General features: G+C 38.0%; 1 protein-coding gene across 5 annotated transcripts in view; it reads left to right on the plus strand.

The window, feature by feature from the left end:
- Nucleotides 1–18,897, plus strand: part of ATP8B4 (ATPase phospholipid transporting 8B4 (putative)) — a 264,538-nt gene that overhangs the window by 68,026 nt on the left and 177,615 nt on the right. For all 5 annotated transcript variants that reach the window (XM_043472025.1, XM_043472023.1, XM_043472022.1 and 2 more), the window contains exons 4-6: nucleotides 2,088–2,201; nucleotides 5,108–5,206; nucleotides 10,017–10,078. In XM_043472025.1, coding sequence (XP_043327960.1) covers nucleotides 2,088–2,201; nucleotides 5,108–5,206; nucleotides 10,017–10,078 — 275 coding nt within the window. The remainder of the gene's footprint in view (nucleotides 1–2,087; nucleotides 2,202–5,107; nucleotides 5,207–10,016; nucleotides 10,079–18,897) is intronic.

The raw sequence follows: 18,897 nt of genomic DNA on the forward strand, positions 1-18,897 counted from the left end.
TATATGTGTATGTGTATATGCTTATACACATAGCCACGTGTATGCACACACACACAGTGGAATGTAACTCAGCCATAAAAAGAATGAAATGATGCCATGTGCAGCAACAAGGATGGAAGTAGAGATTATCATATAAGTGAAGTAAGTCAGAAAGAGAAATACAAATACCATGTGATATCACTTATATGTGGAATCTAAAATATGACACAACTAACACAACATTGTAAAGCAACTATACTCCAATAAAAGTTAATTAAAAAGTAAAATACAGCACAAACAAGCCTATTTATGAAACAGAACAGACTCATAGACATAGCAAACAGACTTGTGGTTGCCAAGGGGAAGGGTGGTGGTGGATGGATGGATTAGGAGTTTGGAGTTAGCAGATGCAAGCTATTATATATAGAAAAAGATGTAAACAAGGTCCTATTCTGTAGCATAGGGAACTATATTTAATATCCTGTAATAAACCATAATGGAAAAGAATATGAAAAGGAATATAGATATATTTAAATTAATTATTTTGCTTCATACAAGAAACTAGAAAAACATTATAAATCAGCTATATTTCAATAAAAAATAAATTTAAAAAATCATATGGACTAATCTCCATTTTATGATATTAGTGGATAAAAATTCTCTGGGCATGCTGATTCTGAGTGTCAGTAAGATCTGTCACACCAAATTTCTTCTGCTTTGTTTGTGAATAAAATAGAGTGAAGTCTCATGAGAATGTAGTTAGACTTATAAGTTGTTAAATAAAATATATTTAATATGTTTTATGTAAACGCCTGAAAAAGATATCAACTATAGTCTGTGGAGAAATCTCCAGTATCTTGCTATAGTTTTATTTCTTTTATTAAATTTTTTTTTGTTTTTAGCTCTGTACTTTTTAATGAATTAGTTTTATATAGTTTTGAAAGACTATATAAAAGGCATGTGTTTGAAATTCTTTGATGACACAAAGTTGGGAGGAATATTTAGTGCTTTTGTGATAGCACACTCAAGATTAATTTTTTTATTTGACTTCTATAATAGGAATATGTGAAAAATCATCAGGACTTAAAAAAAGTAATCTGTGAATGTTTAGAAATGGGAGACCTGATTTAATAATGATTTATGAAGAAATGACCTTGAGATTTTAATTCATCAAAACAATGTGAATAAACAGATTAATTGACAAAATGCTAATGAAATTTTAAGGCAAGTTAGTACAATAATTCAGAACACAGAACATCAAAGTCTCTTTTGTATGTGGACCAGTTGAGCTAGATCTGCAATGAATATTTGCATTTGGACACCATGTTTTAAGAGAGAGGCAGAGAAGTTGGGTTGGATGCAGAAGAGGCCAACCAGGAAGAGATGTCCATGAAAAAGTCATGGAGAATGGCTAAGGGTTTTGTGAACACCTAGATTATAATGGAGAAGATTTAGGGGAGTCCTATGAGTCACCCTCAAGTATTTGAAGATTGTCAATATGGAAAGGGCTTAGAATTTATTTAGGTGACCCCAGGGATGGAATTTGGCACATGGCAAAATGTACAGGGAGGCAGATTTGAGTCTCTCATAATAAAGACCTTTCTATCATTTCTCATCCTGAAATGGAAACAGGATTATACCTGCCTTGTAAGGTGGTCAGTTTTCCACCAGAAGACTCTCAAAGATAGACCTAGGGGCCCCTTGTCAGAGTTAGCTAAAGGTCATGGCTTTGGGAAGGTGAACCAAGTGATTCTGAAGTTCGTTTTTACTTCACACGAGCTCAGTGTCTGTAAACAGTAGGTTCTCAAGAAATGGCTGCCAAGTGAGTAAGACATAAGAAAAAAAAATGTCAGGGGCAGACTTTTGCACTTGATAAATTTTTAAGTCATGGGTGATTTTATAACATTGAATGGTAATTTCACCTAGTATCAGCATGTCGTCTTGAGAAAAATGAAACCCTTGGCCCATACAGAGTTTAAAATTTCCTAGATAATCGGCTTATCTTTCTTGCTCTGGCATAACTCATGCTCTGTCTCATAAGTTTAGAGCTGTTTCTGATAATGACTCATGCCTCACCCCAAACTAATGTGATGCTGTTTCTTTTTCAGGATAATCGTATCCACACATCCAAGTACAACATTCTCACCTTCTTGCCGATTAATTTATTTGAACAGTTCCAAAGAGTGGCAAATGCATATTTCCTTTTCCTTCTGATTTTGCAGGTAATGTTTAGGCTGTATTTCTTCATCATCTGTTTGTTAAGAGTATTCATATAATTTGAAAAAATTATTTTGCTTATCTAAATGTTCATGCAAAGAAAGCAGCCTTATCAGATTTTTAATGTTTTTATTGCTGTTTCTCTTCACAAGTGTGGGAGGGTTAGGAATGGGTAAAAAACTAGTACATTCATCATTTTAAACACTGAGGTCATTTAAAAATGCTGCCTTGCACTTTATTTGAACCAAACCAGAGCCTAATAATTACTGTTCACAGCCTGCTTCCTTTCTTTATCTCCCTATCACATTCACAGCATGGGTATTGACAGAGTTGAAGCAAAGAATTTATCTGACTAGTGTTTTGTGGAACTTAATTTGCCAAATTTTATTTGCATCTTAAGAACAGTGACATATTTTTACACATATATAAATAAATGCTATATGTTATTTCACTGTGACTTTTTTATGGTTTTGAGTGATTCATTGGTAGTTGGTAACCTTCCTTTTTCTTCCCACTTGACTAAAATTTGAACCTAAGTGAAATTTCAAATTTTACTGATATTTCAGGAAGGAAAGGCATAAATCAAATATTTAGCATACATATAAGTGGCTCATATTAGCCGGTTATTTACCTCATATTTATTTTAGAGTAATCACATCAAACAGATTCTGAATCTGCTGGACTATGCATTAATCATAGGAGGTAAGAAGATGAACTGGATATATACAGTCTTGATTATAGCTTGAGCACTATTTTTTCTTTAATTAAACAACTATTTATTCAGTAGAATAACTGTCTTAAGAATCTTGGTTGTAAGTCGCAGACATCTAAATTCACTTAATGTAAGTCGCAGACATCTAAATTCACTTAATGTACTTTATGACAATTCATGAGTAAACTATTTCAACAGGATGTCACTTTTATTTTTTTTTATTCCCTTCATGTTTACTCTCAGGCAGACCCTCTCTACTTGGTGATTCTTGAAAACTTCAGAGTTTTATTTTCCTGGCTTCAATGCTGATGTAAAAGAGAGGCAGAGGGGGAGAGGGAGAGGCAGTGGGAGAAGAAAGAGGGAGAAAGAGAATGAAAATGAATCACTTTTTCTGTTCTCTAAAAAGTCTTGGGATTAGCTTTAATTGGACCATGCTGTTACCTTCCTTTTCCAAACCTGTCACTCTGGCACAGGAATTTAATGCAGTGATTGCCTTGACCTAGATCATATGCCAAAGTCCAGAAGCCAGTTGGATGGAATCAGTCTATCAAAATTATGTGTGCTCAAAGTAGAGGGATATTAAGAAATAAGGGAAGAGTTGAAAACAACTGGTTGTTCCTTCTGATGGAGGCCCAGCCCAGGGTTGGTGTGAGGCTGGTAGACCTGGTACACCAGACCAGGTCTCCCTGGAGTCTGATTGCTTTGGAATGCAGCCCAAAGTGGGTGGTAAACTCCAGCTAAGGCTAAATACCTGCACAAGATCAATAGTCACCAAGTACTGTAAGGGAAAGTTGAAAAGAACTTTGGAAAGAGAGTTTAAGAGGGCGTGAAACCATTAAGAGGTAAGCAGGTAGGGTCTGAGGAGTCCTCCTGGAGTAGGGAGAAAAAAAAAAAAAGAACTGGATGCTCAACAAAAGAAAAAAAAAATAGCACTTAAAGTACACCTTACAATTTTGGAAGAGACTTTTTTTCTCTTCCCCCCATGAATTTGCTTTTGGTGTCTTCGTAGAACCCTTTACACCACTTCTCTAATTTCTCTAATGGGTTTTCTTATTTATGACCAAAGGTTCCTGTTCACAGAACTTTATATCTAGAAGGGGTCTTTAGGATGGTTCAGTATAACCTCCTTTCTTTTATTGATGCAGAAATGAGATCTGGAGAGGTTAAGTGAGGTGTGAAGCTTTTACTATGTGTTAATGATAGAACTCTGACTAGAATCCAGGTTTTCTGCCACTCAGGCTGATGTTTTTGTTGGTCCTTCAGAGGCTTTTGAGGGTTTTTATTTTTATTTTTTAATCTTATGTGGAAGCTATTACATAAAATTTATTGTAGTGCTGTTTGGTTGAGGCCTGATCAATATACACTGACCATGTCCACCCATTCTTGCCTGCCTGATGGCCCTGAAGTAACTCCAAAGTGAACCCCACTTGAAGACTCCCTCTGTAAGAGTCATGTTGACTGTCACTCTGTCTCTCTGAGGTGGGTGGCTTTACAGGTAGAGCCCCAGGCTTTGGAGTCAAATGGACCTAGGTTCAATTTTTAGCAGCATATGTTCTGGGCTGCTAAATCAGTTTGACTTCTCTGATACTTTTTTTTTTATAAAATAGGAAAATGGTACCCAGGGTTGTGGCGTTTCTTGACTCGTGGCTGTCATTCACAGTGTATTCTGTGCTGTGCACTATTTACATGGAATATAAACATTCTAGATTTGTGCAAAACACCTCTGGAACAGAATCTAACTTGATAAACTTCTCTGAAGATCAAGTGATATCATATATAAAAGTATTTGGGATTGTGTCTGGTGCAAGGTAGGTGCTCAAAGATTCTCTCTTTGAGAATTGGTAAGGAACTGGTAAAACTGTGAAAAGTTGAATTGAGAAGCTGAGAAAAGATAGGTGACATTTATCATCCTGGGGAAAGATCATCATATGCGAAAGACTTCAAGAAGCTTTCTTCACAACTTGCTGTAAAAATTTAATTTTTTTTGCCAGGTAGTCTGAAAATTGTTTCAATGATTCTTTTATTCTGTGTGTCTTATATCTGAGTACAAGCACTTAAATTATTGAATGTTCTACACTTGTACAAAAATATGAATATCATTTCATTAATTTCTGTTGTCTTATGAAGTTGAATGACAAAACTTGAAAGCTATATTTATGAAACATAAAAGCACTAAACTACTTGAAATGTTTGTTTCAGCTGATTCCAGAAATTTCCTCCTTGACTTGGTTTACCACCATTGTACCGTTGGTCCTAGTGGTAACTATGACAGCTGTCAAAGACGCCACAGATGACTATGTAAGTATTTGCTTCTGAGCATTCCTGCGCTCTCAGTTTCAGTTGTGAACTCTCAGAAGTAGAAAATAGAGATCCATTTGAAATTTTTGAATGAAGTTATTTTGGCAAATATTTACCATAAGAAGCTTTATGGTTATTTGATGATTAATATAGAGGTCATAGAGCCAGAGCCTATTTATGGTAATAGCAAGGGGGCTTCAATAAGTAGACTCACTCCCTCATTTTATACATGAAGACACTCACCTATAAAGAACTAAAGATTTCCTAATGAACATACAACTAATTAGTGGTAAGATCAGAATTGATAGACAAACCTGTTTCCATTCAGTAAAGTATTATTTATCCTGTATCTCAAGTCTTTGTCTAATTTTTAGGAACTGGTATATATATTAGGTATTCTCACATCATCTGCTCCGGAGAAGGCAATGGCACCCCACTCCAGTACTCTTGCCTGGAAAATCCCATGGACAGAGGAGCCTGGTGGGCTGCAGTCCATGGGGTCACTAAGAGTAGGACACGACTGAGCGACTTCACTTTCACTTTTCACTTTCATTAATTGGAGACAGAAACGGCAACCCACTCCAGTGTTCTTGCCTGGAGAATCCCAGGGACAGGGGAGCCTGGTGGGCTGCCATCTATGGGGTCGCACAGAGTCGGACATGACTGAAGCGACTTAGCAGCAGCAGCATCCTCTGCTCATCATACCAGTTCAGTTCAGTTGCTCAGTTGTGTCTGACTCTTTGCGATCCCATGAACCTCAGCATGCCAGGCCTCCCTGTCTGTCACCAACTCCCGAAGTTTACCCAAACTCATGTCCATTGAGTCAGTGATGCCATCTAACCATCTCATCCTCTGTTGTCCCCTTCTCTGCCTGCCTTCAATCTTTCCCAACATCAGAGTCTTTTCAAATGAGTCAGCTCTTCACATCAGGTGGCCAAAATATTGGAGTTTCAACTTCAACATCAGTCTTTCCAATGAACACCCAGGACTGATCTCCTTTAGGATGGACTGGTTGGATCTCCTTGCAGTCCAAGGGACTCTCAAGAGTCTTCTCCAACACCACAGTTCAAAAACACCCATTCTTTGGCGCTCAGTTTTCTTTATAGTCCAACTCTCACATCCATTCATGACTACTGGAAAAACAATAGCCTTGACTAGACAGACCTTTGTTGGCAAAGTAATGTCTCTGCTTTTTAATATGCTGTCTAGGTTGGTCATAACTTTCCTTCCAAGGAGTAAGTGTTTTTTAATTTCATGGCTGTAATCACCATCTGCAGTGATTTTGGAGCCCCCCAAAATAAAGTCAGCCACTGTTTCCACTGTTTCCCCATCTATTTGCCATGAAGTGATGGGACCAGATGCCATGATCTTAGTTTTCTGAATGTTGAGCTTTAAGTCAACTTTTTCACTCTTTTCTTTCACTTTCATCAAGAGGCTCTTTAGTTCTTCACTTTCTGCCATAAGGGTGGTATCATCTGCATATCTGAGGTTATTGATATTCCTCCCAGCAATCTTGATTCCAGCTTGTGCTTCATCAAGCCCAGCGTTTCTCATGATGTACTCTGCATATAACTTAAATAAGCAGCGTGACAATATACAGCCTTGATGTACTCCTTTTCCTATTTGGAATCAGTCTGTTATTACATGTCCAGTTCTAACTGTTGCTTCCTGACCTGCATACAGGTTTCTCAAGAGGCAGGTCAGGTGGTCTGGTACTCCCATCTCTTTCAGAATTTTCCACAGGTTATTGTGATCCACACAGTCGAAGGCTTTGGCATAGTCAATAAAGCGGATATAGAAGTTTTTCTGGAACTTTCTTGCTTTTTCGATGATCCAGTGGATGTTGGAAATTTGTTGGCAATTTGTTCCTCTGCCTTTTCTAAAACCAGCTTAAACATCTGGAAGTTCATGGTTCACATACTGTTTGAAGCCTGGCTTGGAAAACTTTGAGCATTACTTTACTAGCATGTGAGATGAGTGCAATTGTGTGGTAGTTTGAGCATTCTTTGACATTGCCTTTCTTGGGGATTGGAATGAAAACTGACCTTTTCCAGTCCTGTGTCCACTGCTGAGTTTTCCAAATTTGCTGACATATTGAGTGCAGCACTTTCCCAGCATCATCTTTTAGGATTTGAAATAGCTCAGCTGGAATTCGATCACCTCCACTAGCTTTGTGCATAGTGATACTTCCTAAGGCTCACTAGACTTCATATTCCAGGATGTCTGGCTCTAGGTGAGTGATCACACCATTATGATTATCTGGGTCGTAAAGATCTTTTTTTGTATAGTTCTTCTGTATATTCTTGCCACCTCTTCTTAATATCTTCTGCTTCTGTTAGGTCCATACCATTTCTGTCCTTTATTGAGCCCATCTTCGCATGAAATTACAAAATCAAGTAATTTCAAAAGTCAAGCAACTAATGTAAATAATCAAGGTATAAGATGATAGAGAGTTTTGAAACCTCCATAATCCAAAGGAAGTCATTCAAATTCAGATTTAAAACAGTTTTGGGAAAACCAAGCATTCTAAATCCAGACAAATTCTATTCTCACCCTAGGTGACTGCATATACTCTATCCTCAATAGCTCTCTATATGCCATTGAGTGATAGGTTTATATATCTCCTGAACCTGTGATAATTGTTTCTAGTCCTCCCAAGCTCCATCTGTGTCAATGGCAAGATCCCTTGGAAAAGCCTGAGCATCCTGAAGCCCGGAGAGTAGGCCGCTCAGCTTTTAGGCAGTGAACTCTATAGTGATTTTCTGTGATGCCAGCCAGCTAGGCAATTTGTGTGCTTAGCTGCTTCAGTCGTGGCTGACTCTTTGCGACCCCATGGACTGTAGCCCACCAGGCTCCTCTGTCCATGGGATTCTCCAGGGAAGAATCCTGGAGTGGGTTGCCAGCCCCTCTAGGGAATCTACCTGACCCAGGGATCAAACCTGCATCTCTATGTCTCCTACTTGGGAGGTGGGTTCTTTGCCACTAGTGCCACCTGGGAAGCTTGTTCAGGTTAGATATAGAGTCTCCTTTTGTCTCTTCTATAGTGAATGCTTGAATATCTTTTTATTTTTATGATAATATATCTAGTTTAACAATAATATCTTTATCAGTTAGAGTCTTGGCAGGAAACAGATGTCACTGTGGAATGGGGGAAGATTGGAGAAAGATTAAAAATGAAGGGATTATTAAAAGGGTTGTGAGTGAGGAAAAGTACCTAGGGTAGCAATGAAGGTGGCAGTACTACTTCTAGGCCTGAAGGGGCAAAGGGAGGAGGCAGTTCTCAGACCTGGAGCTGTAGTTGAGGGCTATATATAGAGGAAGCACCCACTGCTGACTCAGTTCAGTAGAAACCAGGAATATATACCCCCATTTTACTCTCCTCTGACCCCATGATTTTCTGTCAATACCACCCAAGCCCAATCAGTAGCCAAAAGGCAGGGATTCAGTAGATGAGCATCCCCTGGCACAGGGCAGAGTGTAGAAGGATGAGGTATAGGTATGGAGGGAAAAACAGAACATCCACCCCTTTCAGATTACATATTCTCACAGAATAACGTTTCCATTCTTATTGCTGGAGAGAAGTGTGCATGCCAATGATGGGTTGACTTAATTTACTCTTCTAGCAGTGTTGTAAAACTCTTTCCCTGTTAACAAAGGCTAAGTATCATTTTTCTTTAGTAATATTCATTTACTTATACATGGCAATCAGTGTAATTGTATGCACTGAGCATAGCATAACAGAAAGAATGGGATGGATTTGGTAGGGATGTTGAAAAGGGGAAGGGCTGATTGAAACAATTTATATACTGTGATATTAATACAATGCTAGGTGTTTTTTTTTTTTTAAGGAAAAAGTGATAATCCTGATGATTAAAATCTAGAAATCAAAATTTCTTATCTCCTGATACTACCGCCTCTTCATTTGTGCATTTAGCCTAATCAATTGAAATAACATTTTATCTCTACTTTAGCCTGTTCCTATCTGAATGGCTGCTCATTTACTAGTTTAGCAGAAGGCTCATAATGTGTGGATTCTTCTAAGCAATATAAGATATTTACATTACTGATACAGCATAAGAAATAGGATCACTTGGGCGTAAAAACATAAATCCACACCAAATGTGGTTCAGTATTGTATTTTGATTTTGTTTTAAATGTTCAGTATTTCATAAGATCACTGTTAATAATTAGAATTTCTGGAGAATAAGAATACATGTTGTTACAAGTAATTGCTTGACTTCAAAGAAATCCATAAAACAGAATGGATGATGTTCAGTAAAGTCTTGAGCACATATGTGAGAAAAATGGAAGCCCCCATTCCTTGTTGAAGACATCAAAATTCATGTATGGTTTTCTCTGGAACTATGTGACAGAGTAAAGGGCACATTGTCTTCTTAGAAGACAGCTAAAAATGTGTGGGAATTGCAAGAGCGTGTGGCCAGACTTATTCCATTGGTGACACCCAGAATGAGATTTAGTGAGAAGGGTCTTAATTTAGAACACATGGAGCTGTGGCCAAGGTAAGCCTAAGTCATGCTCATTTTAGACTGATGATGTTGTTTTCTAAACAGATGAACTCAAAGTATTTTCAGTGTCGCTATTTGTGCTGACAAAGTATGACAATATGTTTTAAAAATTTTTTATTGGAGTATGTTTGTTTTACAATGTTGTGTTAGTTTTTGCTCTACAGCATTGTGAATTAGCTGTACATATGTATACATACATCCCCTCTTTTTGGGATTTCTTTCCCATTTAGGTCACCACAGAGCACTGATTTAATATATCTTTTCACAAACGCTTTGATTTTCAGTTTCGCCACAAGAGTGATAATCAGGTGAATAATCGGCAATCTGAAGTGCTCATCGACAGCAAGTAAGAAATACATTTTTTAAGTTACTTTTAAGATTTCTGGTCATCAAGCAGGTCTTGATCATTGGTGACTTTCTCTTTTAGTTGAATATATGTTTCTTCCCCCTTTTAACTTGTTAAAAATTGCAGTGTAAGTCCTTTGTATCTTCATCGCTCTCTTTTATGTTCAGCAAATGCTTGTGCTACCCGCTCAGCTTCTACTTCAAATAAATTTCTTTGGGGTTTCCTTTGTCGAATACAGACATGCTATAGTTACTTTTTCATTTCTAGATCTAACCATCTAACACTGTTTGGAACTGGCACACATATGATGTCTTTTATGTAGTAGACGTTTAGTAAGTATTTGAATGATTTGATTTGGTAATTTCTGGGAATATTGCTAGAGAGACTTCAACACATATAAAGTATACTGATAAGAACTTTGTACCAACTTGATGGTTGAGTTTAGGATGGATTATCCACCATAACACAGATGTTTAATTGCTGTAAAATTCATCCATCAATAAAAAAATATATACGGGAATGGTTCTTGACCCTGAAATGGCTTAAAATGTGTATTTACACACAAACAATAGCAAAAATGCCTTCAGAAAACTTTCAAAAAGGTAAATTTTAAACCTTCATTTCATTGTTTCTTAGTCTCTTTGTCCCATTTTTTCTAATAATAACATATGGCAAAGAAAATTTATAACATTGTACTTCAGTCTGGCAATCAGTCATGTCTGCTGATGATTTTGAAGCATTTGGATACTGTGAAGAATGTAGTTTTTAAAGGGAATATCATAAAATGAATTAATCACATGAGATGGAAAAATTCCAAGAAATGGACATCAAGAAGGGCTAGGTAGCTTAGACAATAACTGGTAGGATTAAAGTAATCTCTTTCTATAAGTAAAATATTGACTGATTATTTACAGTGCAATGAATACGTATAGTTTTCCTTTATTAGATTATTTTAGAAAATGGTGTTAAATGCACAGTGAAGAAAAATGATCTTAATCTAAAACCACAGTTATAGAAACAGAGCCTCTTGAGAGTATGATCCTGGTGTGACATGGACACGTCCTAAAGATGCTTGGAACCATGTGGTTCGTTTCCAGTGTCAGCAGATTTTGAATTGAAATTTGAAACGCCACTATAGCATGGCGTTTAAAAGCCTGGGTTTCGCACTCAGAGAGACTTGAGTTTAGTCCTGACCCTGAGTACTTTTGTGGTGATGAGCAAGTTCTTATGAGGTGGTGACTTTTTGTAAGCTGATGTAGTGTATGGCTTTGAGTTGGACTGTTGCCTATCTTGAATTTCTCAAGCCTTGCAGTTCTGACTGGGAATTAGATCTGATAATATGATCTGACTAATTCCCCAAAGAACATTTGATAATCAGTCTCATTACTTTGAATTATCATCTCATATGGAATATGTTAAAAATATATGCAATTACATGATGAATTTGAACTAAAGCCTTCAGTGTATCTTTTAATGAATCTCAAATTACCAGTTAAATTTTGTGACCATATTTGGGCAGTGAAAGATATTGAGGCCTCTACCTGGAGGCCATGGGAGTAATCCAGTAACTTATAGATATTCAGAAACTTGATGGTTGCATGTGTCCCACACAATAATCTTTGTCATGATTATTAGAAGTAGCACTGGCTTACTTGTGCTTTCATTTAGCTCTTTGTCAATTCCTTTTGAGGTAGCATCTCTTTGTAATTTTATATGTGTGACATTTTGAAAAGTACTGTTGCTGATTCTGTACAGTTGAAGGTGGAAGCACACATCCAGAATGGAGCGTTCTTTTTTTTCAGAATATTTATTTATTTATTTTTGGCTGCATCAAGTCTTAGTTGTGGCATACCGGATCTTAGTTCCCCCACCTGTGATCGAATCCGGGTCCTCTCCATCGGAAGGTGGATTCTTAACTGCTGGACCATAGGGCAGTCCTGAGAATGGAGTATTCTTTAAGATATGGTTAAAAATCACACTGCATTTTCCATTTTTAAGATTATCTACTACTGTGAACTCCTTTAGGCCATCTCTGTTGATCATGTTTGTGTCCCTTGAGCCTAGCACAGTGGCTGAGTGGCTGTTGAACTTTCAAACTGAGCAGTAACAAGTATTCTTGCTGAGAGGGCAATCTACCAGAGGAGCTTTATCTGTAAAATGTTGCAGAGTCCCTTTACTAGCCAATACCAGTGGCTGGGATTGTGGTCTTCACAGAATGTACTGTGGCTTTCAAGATTGGCTTTTTACTTTTTGGGACTTGCAAAGTTGGAGACATCAGATGGGCTTAGATTTGAGAAAGCCCAGGGAGCTCTCAGTCCTCCTTTGGAGCTGGTGATTGTAGAGGATGCTGTGAGGGACGTGTCAGACCACTACTGTGTTGCTGGGCTCACCCTGGGCTGCTGTCTGCATTGCTTCAAAGGGCTTGCACTTGCTACTTTCTTCAGAGCACTGCCCTCAGACTACTGGAACCAATGACCAGTTAGTGCAAGAGTAAGAAAGAGCAGTGCCCCTACCTCGAGTTGGATAAGCTCTGAGGTTTACTTTGCACTGCAAGTGCGTGTTGAGATCAGGCTGAAGGTGGGACTTTGCCTGCAGTCATACCCTTGTGTGGCTTCTTCCCCTTCCATGTGCTTCTCATCTTCATTACCATTTTCTCTCAGATGTGCTTTCCTAATGAATTCTTTGTGTATGAATCCTCGTCTCAGGATCTGCTTTCAGGGAAGTTGACTTAAGAGTTGTTAATGCATGTGTAATCCCATGGCAGTGTTAACAGAAAATATTAGGAAAGTGCTTTGGTGTCTATCTTAGGCACCTGTGGGTCATGACACGGGGTTAAAGTAAAAAGCCTGTAGAGAATCACAGGTGTCTGGATGTCACTGGAGATGAGTGTCACACTGGGCTGGGTACTGCTAGGCACCTGTGGCTTCCCTTTGTGCTTCTGGCAGAAGGCTTGAACTTGAGGTTCATACTAGGGCATGGGAGGTATCATCAGCTTGTCCTGGAGGGAGGGGAGGCATGGTCAGTCTTGGGGAGGAGATCCCTGAGAGGAAGGGGGTGTGATGAAAGCACAGTCAGAAAACATGATCTATGTAAGTGATCGCTATGTGATTTGGGACAATTAATTTTCCTTCTGGCCTTCAGGTATCCCTTCTGCTGCTCTCAGAAGTGAGGAAGGTGGGCATTTACATTCAGATTCAACACATACTTAATCAACAACTACCATGTGTGGGCTCCATGCTTCCACATTTAATTCTGATAAAACCCCAAGGTGTGGTGATAGTGCTTCTTTTTAGAGATGCTGAGATTAAGGTCTAGAAAGGGAGTGGCTTGTCCACTCCAATTCCATGGCAAGTAAGAGCCTAAATTAGACTTCTAACCACTCACAACATGATGTGTAAATGTAGACTTTGTGGTCAGATCACATCTTCTCTATTTATTTTGCATCTGAAGGGCTTTGCATATAATTATAGAAATATAAACATAATAATATAAACTACATATAAAATAGAGATGATGTAGTCAGACCACAAAGCCTACATTTTTGTATTATGTCATGAGTGATTAGAAGTCTAGTTTACGTATATGTATATACATATGGTTTCGTGGGCTTCTCTGGTGGCTCAGAAGGTAAAGAATCTGCCTGCAATGCAGGATACCTAGGTTTGATCCCTGGGTTGGGAAGATCCCCTGGAGAAGGGAATGGCAATCCACTCCAGTATTCTTGCCTGGAGAATGCCACAGACAGAGGAGCCTGGCGGGCTACAGTCCATGAGGTCTCAAAGAGTTGGACACAACTGAGCGACTAACACACACAATATATATAGTTTATCTAAATATAATATGTATGTGAATAAGCATATATATCCTTACTTTTAGTGCCTGGAGCATTACTTCTCTACATTCTTAGCATGGGGCAAGCTAATGAACATTATTAACCTAAGCCACACAATAATTAGGGAGACAAGATTCTTTCTTTATAAACTTCCTTTTCAATTTCATGTTTTTGATTTTGTTACTTATGTTCCTTTCCAGTCAGGACCAATCTTCTGCATCTGTAGTTTGTTATAATATGTGAAAGTGCTTAAGAAATAGGTGTTCAATTAACCTTTGAGAAAATCTTGTGGCGACTTTAGTGTTAAAACTAGGCAGGAGTGAATGATTCCATGTTGTAGAAATTGCTGTGTCTGATGTATGGGAAGTAAACGTTCTCTTCCAGGTTATGAATGCCGTCTGCTGACTCTACCTCTTCCTCTTGAAATACATATCAGGAGACACTCAGTGTTTCTCATGAGGGTTCTTCAGGGCATGCTAACATCCTGGGCCAGTTGCCACCATAGAAACACCCAGGCTGTGTGAACCAGTCTGAAGGTTTCCACAGAGGTCATTCCATCTAGCACTGCTCAGCTTGGGCTGTGTGTTGTATCTGTGCCCCACCCAGTCCCAGAGCAAGTAAATGAGTGGCTTGCAAGGGAGGCCTTGGTGTTTTGTTTTGTTTTGTTTTCAAGTTTCCACGGTGATTCTACTATGCAGACACATCAAGAACCTCTAGGCAAGGCCATTTTTTAATCCACACTTCTATCTCTATGCCTGTATCTCTCAAATTGTAAAAGACATCCAAGTGAAAGAATTTCATTGATTTTTTAAAATGATAGTATAACTTTTTATATGAAAGTGAAAGTGTTATTCGCTCAGTTGTGTCTGACTTTTGTAACCCCATGAACTGTAGCCCACCAGGCTCCTCTGTCCATGGAACTCCCCAGGCAAGAATACTGGAGTGGGTTGCCATTCCCTTCTCCAGGGGATCTTCCTGACCCAGGGATCAAGCCTGGGTCTCCTGCATTGCAGGCGGATTCTTTACTATCTGAGCCTCACAAAAGAATAACTCTGTAATGCTGATTTACATTTTCTTGTAGTAAGGCTCACAGTTTTATTCAAACATATGGCCAATCAATGATTATACTCTACTAGCTTTTCTTTCAGAAATTTAAATTTTCCTCATTTTCATCTTTTCTTTCTTTCCTGTTACATGTATTGTCTTCAGCGCTGAATTGTTTCTTGACTTTCATGTATTTATGCAGCTTCCAATTTTTGTCCTGTCCCATCAACATTTCTAGTCGTATGGGTTTGGGACAAGGAAAGGAGTATGGAAGTCTGCTATCCAGTTAGATAGCCGCTAGCTTCATGGGCTCCTGGGCACTTGAAATGAGGCTGGCTCAAATTCAGATGCGTTGTTAAGTACATTGTGTATGCCAGGTTTCAATGACTTAGTACCAAAAAGAGAATGTAAGACGTATCATTAATAATTTGTTTTAAATTACTTTTTGAAGTTATATTTTGTATACACTGGGTTAAATATAACATTAAAATTAATGTACCTTCTGAAAAACTTTTTTGAATGTGGCTACTAGAAAATTTAAGATTACCTTTGTGGCCCACATTTGTGGTTGGCATTCTATTTCTATTGGGTGGCACTGCTCTTGGTTAAGATGAGAAAACAGCAAAGAGGAAAATGAACTCTCTGCCATGATACCTTCTGGGTTCTCAACTCAGGATTCTCTCTTTTTGCTTTGGCTGGCTGTTGGCCTGGTGGTTTGTATTACTATGAACAAATTGAGTCAGTGTTACTTTTTCTTAGTATTTGTTACTTACCTAGCATCTTCTGAATTTACACTTCTGTACTGGGACAATCTGAGCTGGCCCTGCCCTCCTTCAGGTGGGACACTTCCCTGACTCCTCTAGATATCAGTTTGTTCTTGCCCATCAACTTTTTATGTAACACATTCCACTTTTTATTTTCCTGAGCTTTGGCACACTTGGCTTAAATCTCCCAAGCTCTTTCACAGAATTCCTCCTGTCAATCTTCTTCAATCATTTTTCATTTGAAATTGAGTATTTTTAGGGAAAGACAAGGGCTTTCTGTACTGCAGAGTATTGTCTTCCCTCTTCAAGGCTGATATTCCTAGATATGCTGCATAATTATGAAAACAAATGTATTAATTCAGTAGGAGTAAATTTTCTCCTTGTTTAATCAAATTTTCTAGTTTGATATCTCCCATTGGATATTAGAAGAGAAAATTTCCTTTCTTTTTCTTTCATTTGGTATTTTTTCCTGTTATAAAAATAGCATATGTTTACGAAGAGAAATTTGGGAGGTAGAAAAAAGTAGACGGGAGAAAATAACATTCATGCTTCCACTATCCAAAAGTAATTATTGTTACTATTTTCCTATATTTCCTTTCTGTTTTTTTCTTCTATCTCAAGATTTTTCATAATTGTGTATATATGTGTGTTTTTACTCTTGTTTTTACTTAACACCATGTCATTACCATTTTCCAAATCTCTATTTTTATATATGTAATTTTTAAGGGTTGCATTTTTTAAAATTTACTTTTAATTGGGGAAACATTACAATGTTTTGTTGGTTTCAGCTATATAGCAACACAGATCAGCCATAATTATATATGTACCACCTCCCTGTTGAGCTTCTCTAAGTGTTGCATTTTTAAAGACTGTATTCCTTTGAATTCATATCTTATAACTTACATAACCATTTCCTCACTGCTTGATATTTACTCTGTTTTTAATTTTAAAGTATAGTTTCTTGATCTTTCTAAATTGATAGTTACCCTTTTCCATAAGACTGGGTTTTGTGATGTATTTACCAAATCCATCTAGAATGGTTACCCTGAACCTGTTATTTCCTATATTAAGTAATTGAAACTTGAAGGATTATTACTCAGTCCACTGATAGTAACTTTTGTCAGAGTATCCCGGGTTTAAGTGTGAGCAGGACCAGGTTGGGTATGTTGACCAAAGTGTGGGAGGTTTCAGTTCTACCACACATGGGAGTTTCCTGAAACAAGGGTTTCCTGTCAGACCACCGCCATCAAATTTCAAGTTTATCTTTTCTTAATCACAGTACAACATGAAAAAAAGCTCCAGAATATTCTGCTTTAAAAAATGTGTTAGTGACACATGTAAATCCCCAAACATCAATAATTTGAAATGGTTTGAATATAAGTTTTATATTGCAATTATGAGCTATATGGCACTCATATGCCTCAGTTTTGGTTTGCAGAGTTCCTTGAGGAAATTTGGATAGTGATTCAGAAGGCTAGCAGATCCTTTAGGCAGCTAGGAAGGAACTCTTCCCATATTTGTACTGCCAGATTAGAGGTATGTAGACCTATGGTCTGGAGAAGGAAACGGCAACCTACTCCATTATTCTTGCCTAGAGAATCCAGTGGACAGAAGAGCCTGTTGGGCTGCTGTCCATAGGGTCGCACAGAGTTGGACAGGACTGAAGCGACTTAGCATGTATGCATGCATTGGAGAAGGAAATGGCAACCCACTCCAGTATTCTTGCCTGGAGAATCCCAGGGACAGAGGAGCCTCGTGGGCTGCCGTCTGTGGGGTCGCACAGAGTCGGACACGACTGAAGCGACTTAGTAGTAGCAGCAGCAGACCTGTGGTGAAAAGATCTATCATTTGCTGTTGAATTCTTGGCAATAACTGACTCAGGAGGGGGTAATTCACATATGTCATCATCCTTTGTTGGATTATGATCCAAAATGTCAGTCTTGGGTAAGAGCGGATTATTATTTCTTATTAAATACGCTCTTTTTGCCCTTGAGCTTCCTTAACAAAAACTAAGTGAGGTCAATGAACTTAATGAATCTGAAGCTGATGCATATTTAGTGTGTCTGTGTGCTGCTTGTAATTGGGTGAGTGGGAACATGCAAGGTTCTGGAATTCTATTCATTTCATGGGAGAATGGATGAACTCTGCATTGAGTTATCTTTTCTTCATCAGGGCCCATGGTTTGCAACCAGAGTGGAAACTTCTGTGTTGAACACAAGACAGAGCACCGAGTTTCAGTGTTATTAAAACCCTCGAGCCCATTGTAGATAATTTATGTTATAATGGCACTACTGGGTCTAGGGGACAGCTATTCAGGGTCTATATGAATAGCTCTGCATATTGGGAAGGAAAATTTGACGTGAAAAATATTGATTCTTCTGTTTTTAAAACTATGTTAATAAAACACACTATTATGGGCTTAAATGACAATGAATTAAAAAACAAGCTAGTGGGAGCAGTCTCAGTGCTTTTTGGACTCAGTGGAAATGGTTTAAAATTGATTTAATTTTAGATCACACTGCTAACTCAGAGTAAAAGAATAGTTTCAAGGAGTTTCACCCTCAAATTAATTTCAGTTTAACTCTTAGACTGATCATTTCATGGGCGATTCTACATGTCAGTTTTGCAGATGGACTATACTGATTTTTGTATGTAAGCTGTGATGTTGTAGTTCTTATAAATGATTTTTCCATTGTAATCAATTATATTGAATGAATACAATTTTTTAAGTGTTGAATTTCTAAATGGTGACTATTTACCTAAATGAGGTACATCTTGAAATAACAGGAAATTATAGCACTTTCAAAACTCTGCACATGGGCTTTTTTTCAGAGGCCTCTCCTAATTGCTTTTTAAAGTTTATATAATCCAGATGTTAGCCACTTTTTTTCCCTCTTAAAACTCCCTTGAAGAACCCCCTGCTCCTGTAGATGAAAACATTAGAGAGCAAGGTAAAGTTGAATGAAGATTTTGGAGGGGGTATAAACGAGGAAGTTTATTTCTCAAACTCCATAGCAAACAATGTGAAATTGCATTTTAACATTTTTCGTCCTGAGTTCTCTTTCTTGGCTGTTGGCCTGTATCATTTCTCCTTGCCCCATCCAATGCTCAGTATAGCTGACTCCAGTCTCCTTCTCTCAGTTCTGGGGCTTCTCATATTTATCTCCCTTTTATTACTC

This window comes from Cervus canadensis, chromosome 6, assembly GCF_019320065.1.
Source record: "Cervus canadensis isolate Bull #8, Minnesota chromosome 6, ASM1932006v1, whole genome shotgun sequence".
Classification (NCBI taxonomy): Eukaryota; Metazoa; Chordata; class Mammalia; order Artiodactyla; family Cervidae; genus Cervus; species Cervus canadensis.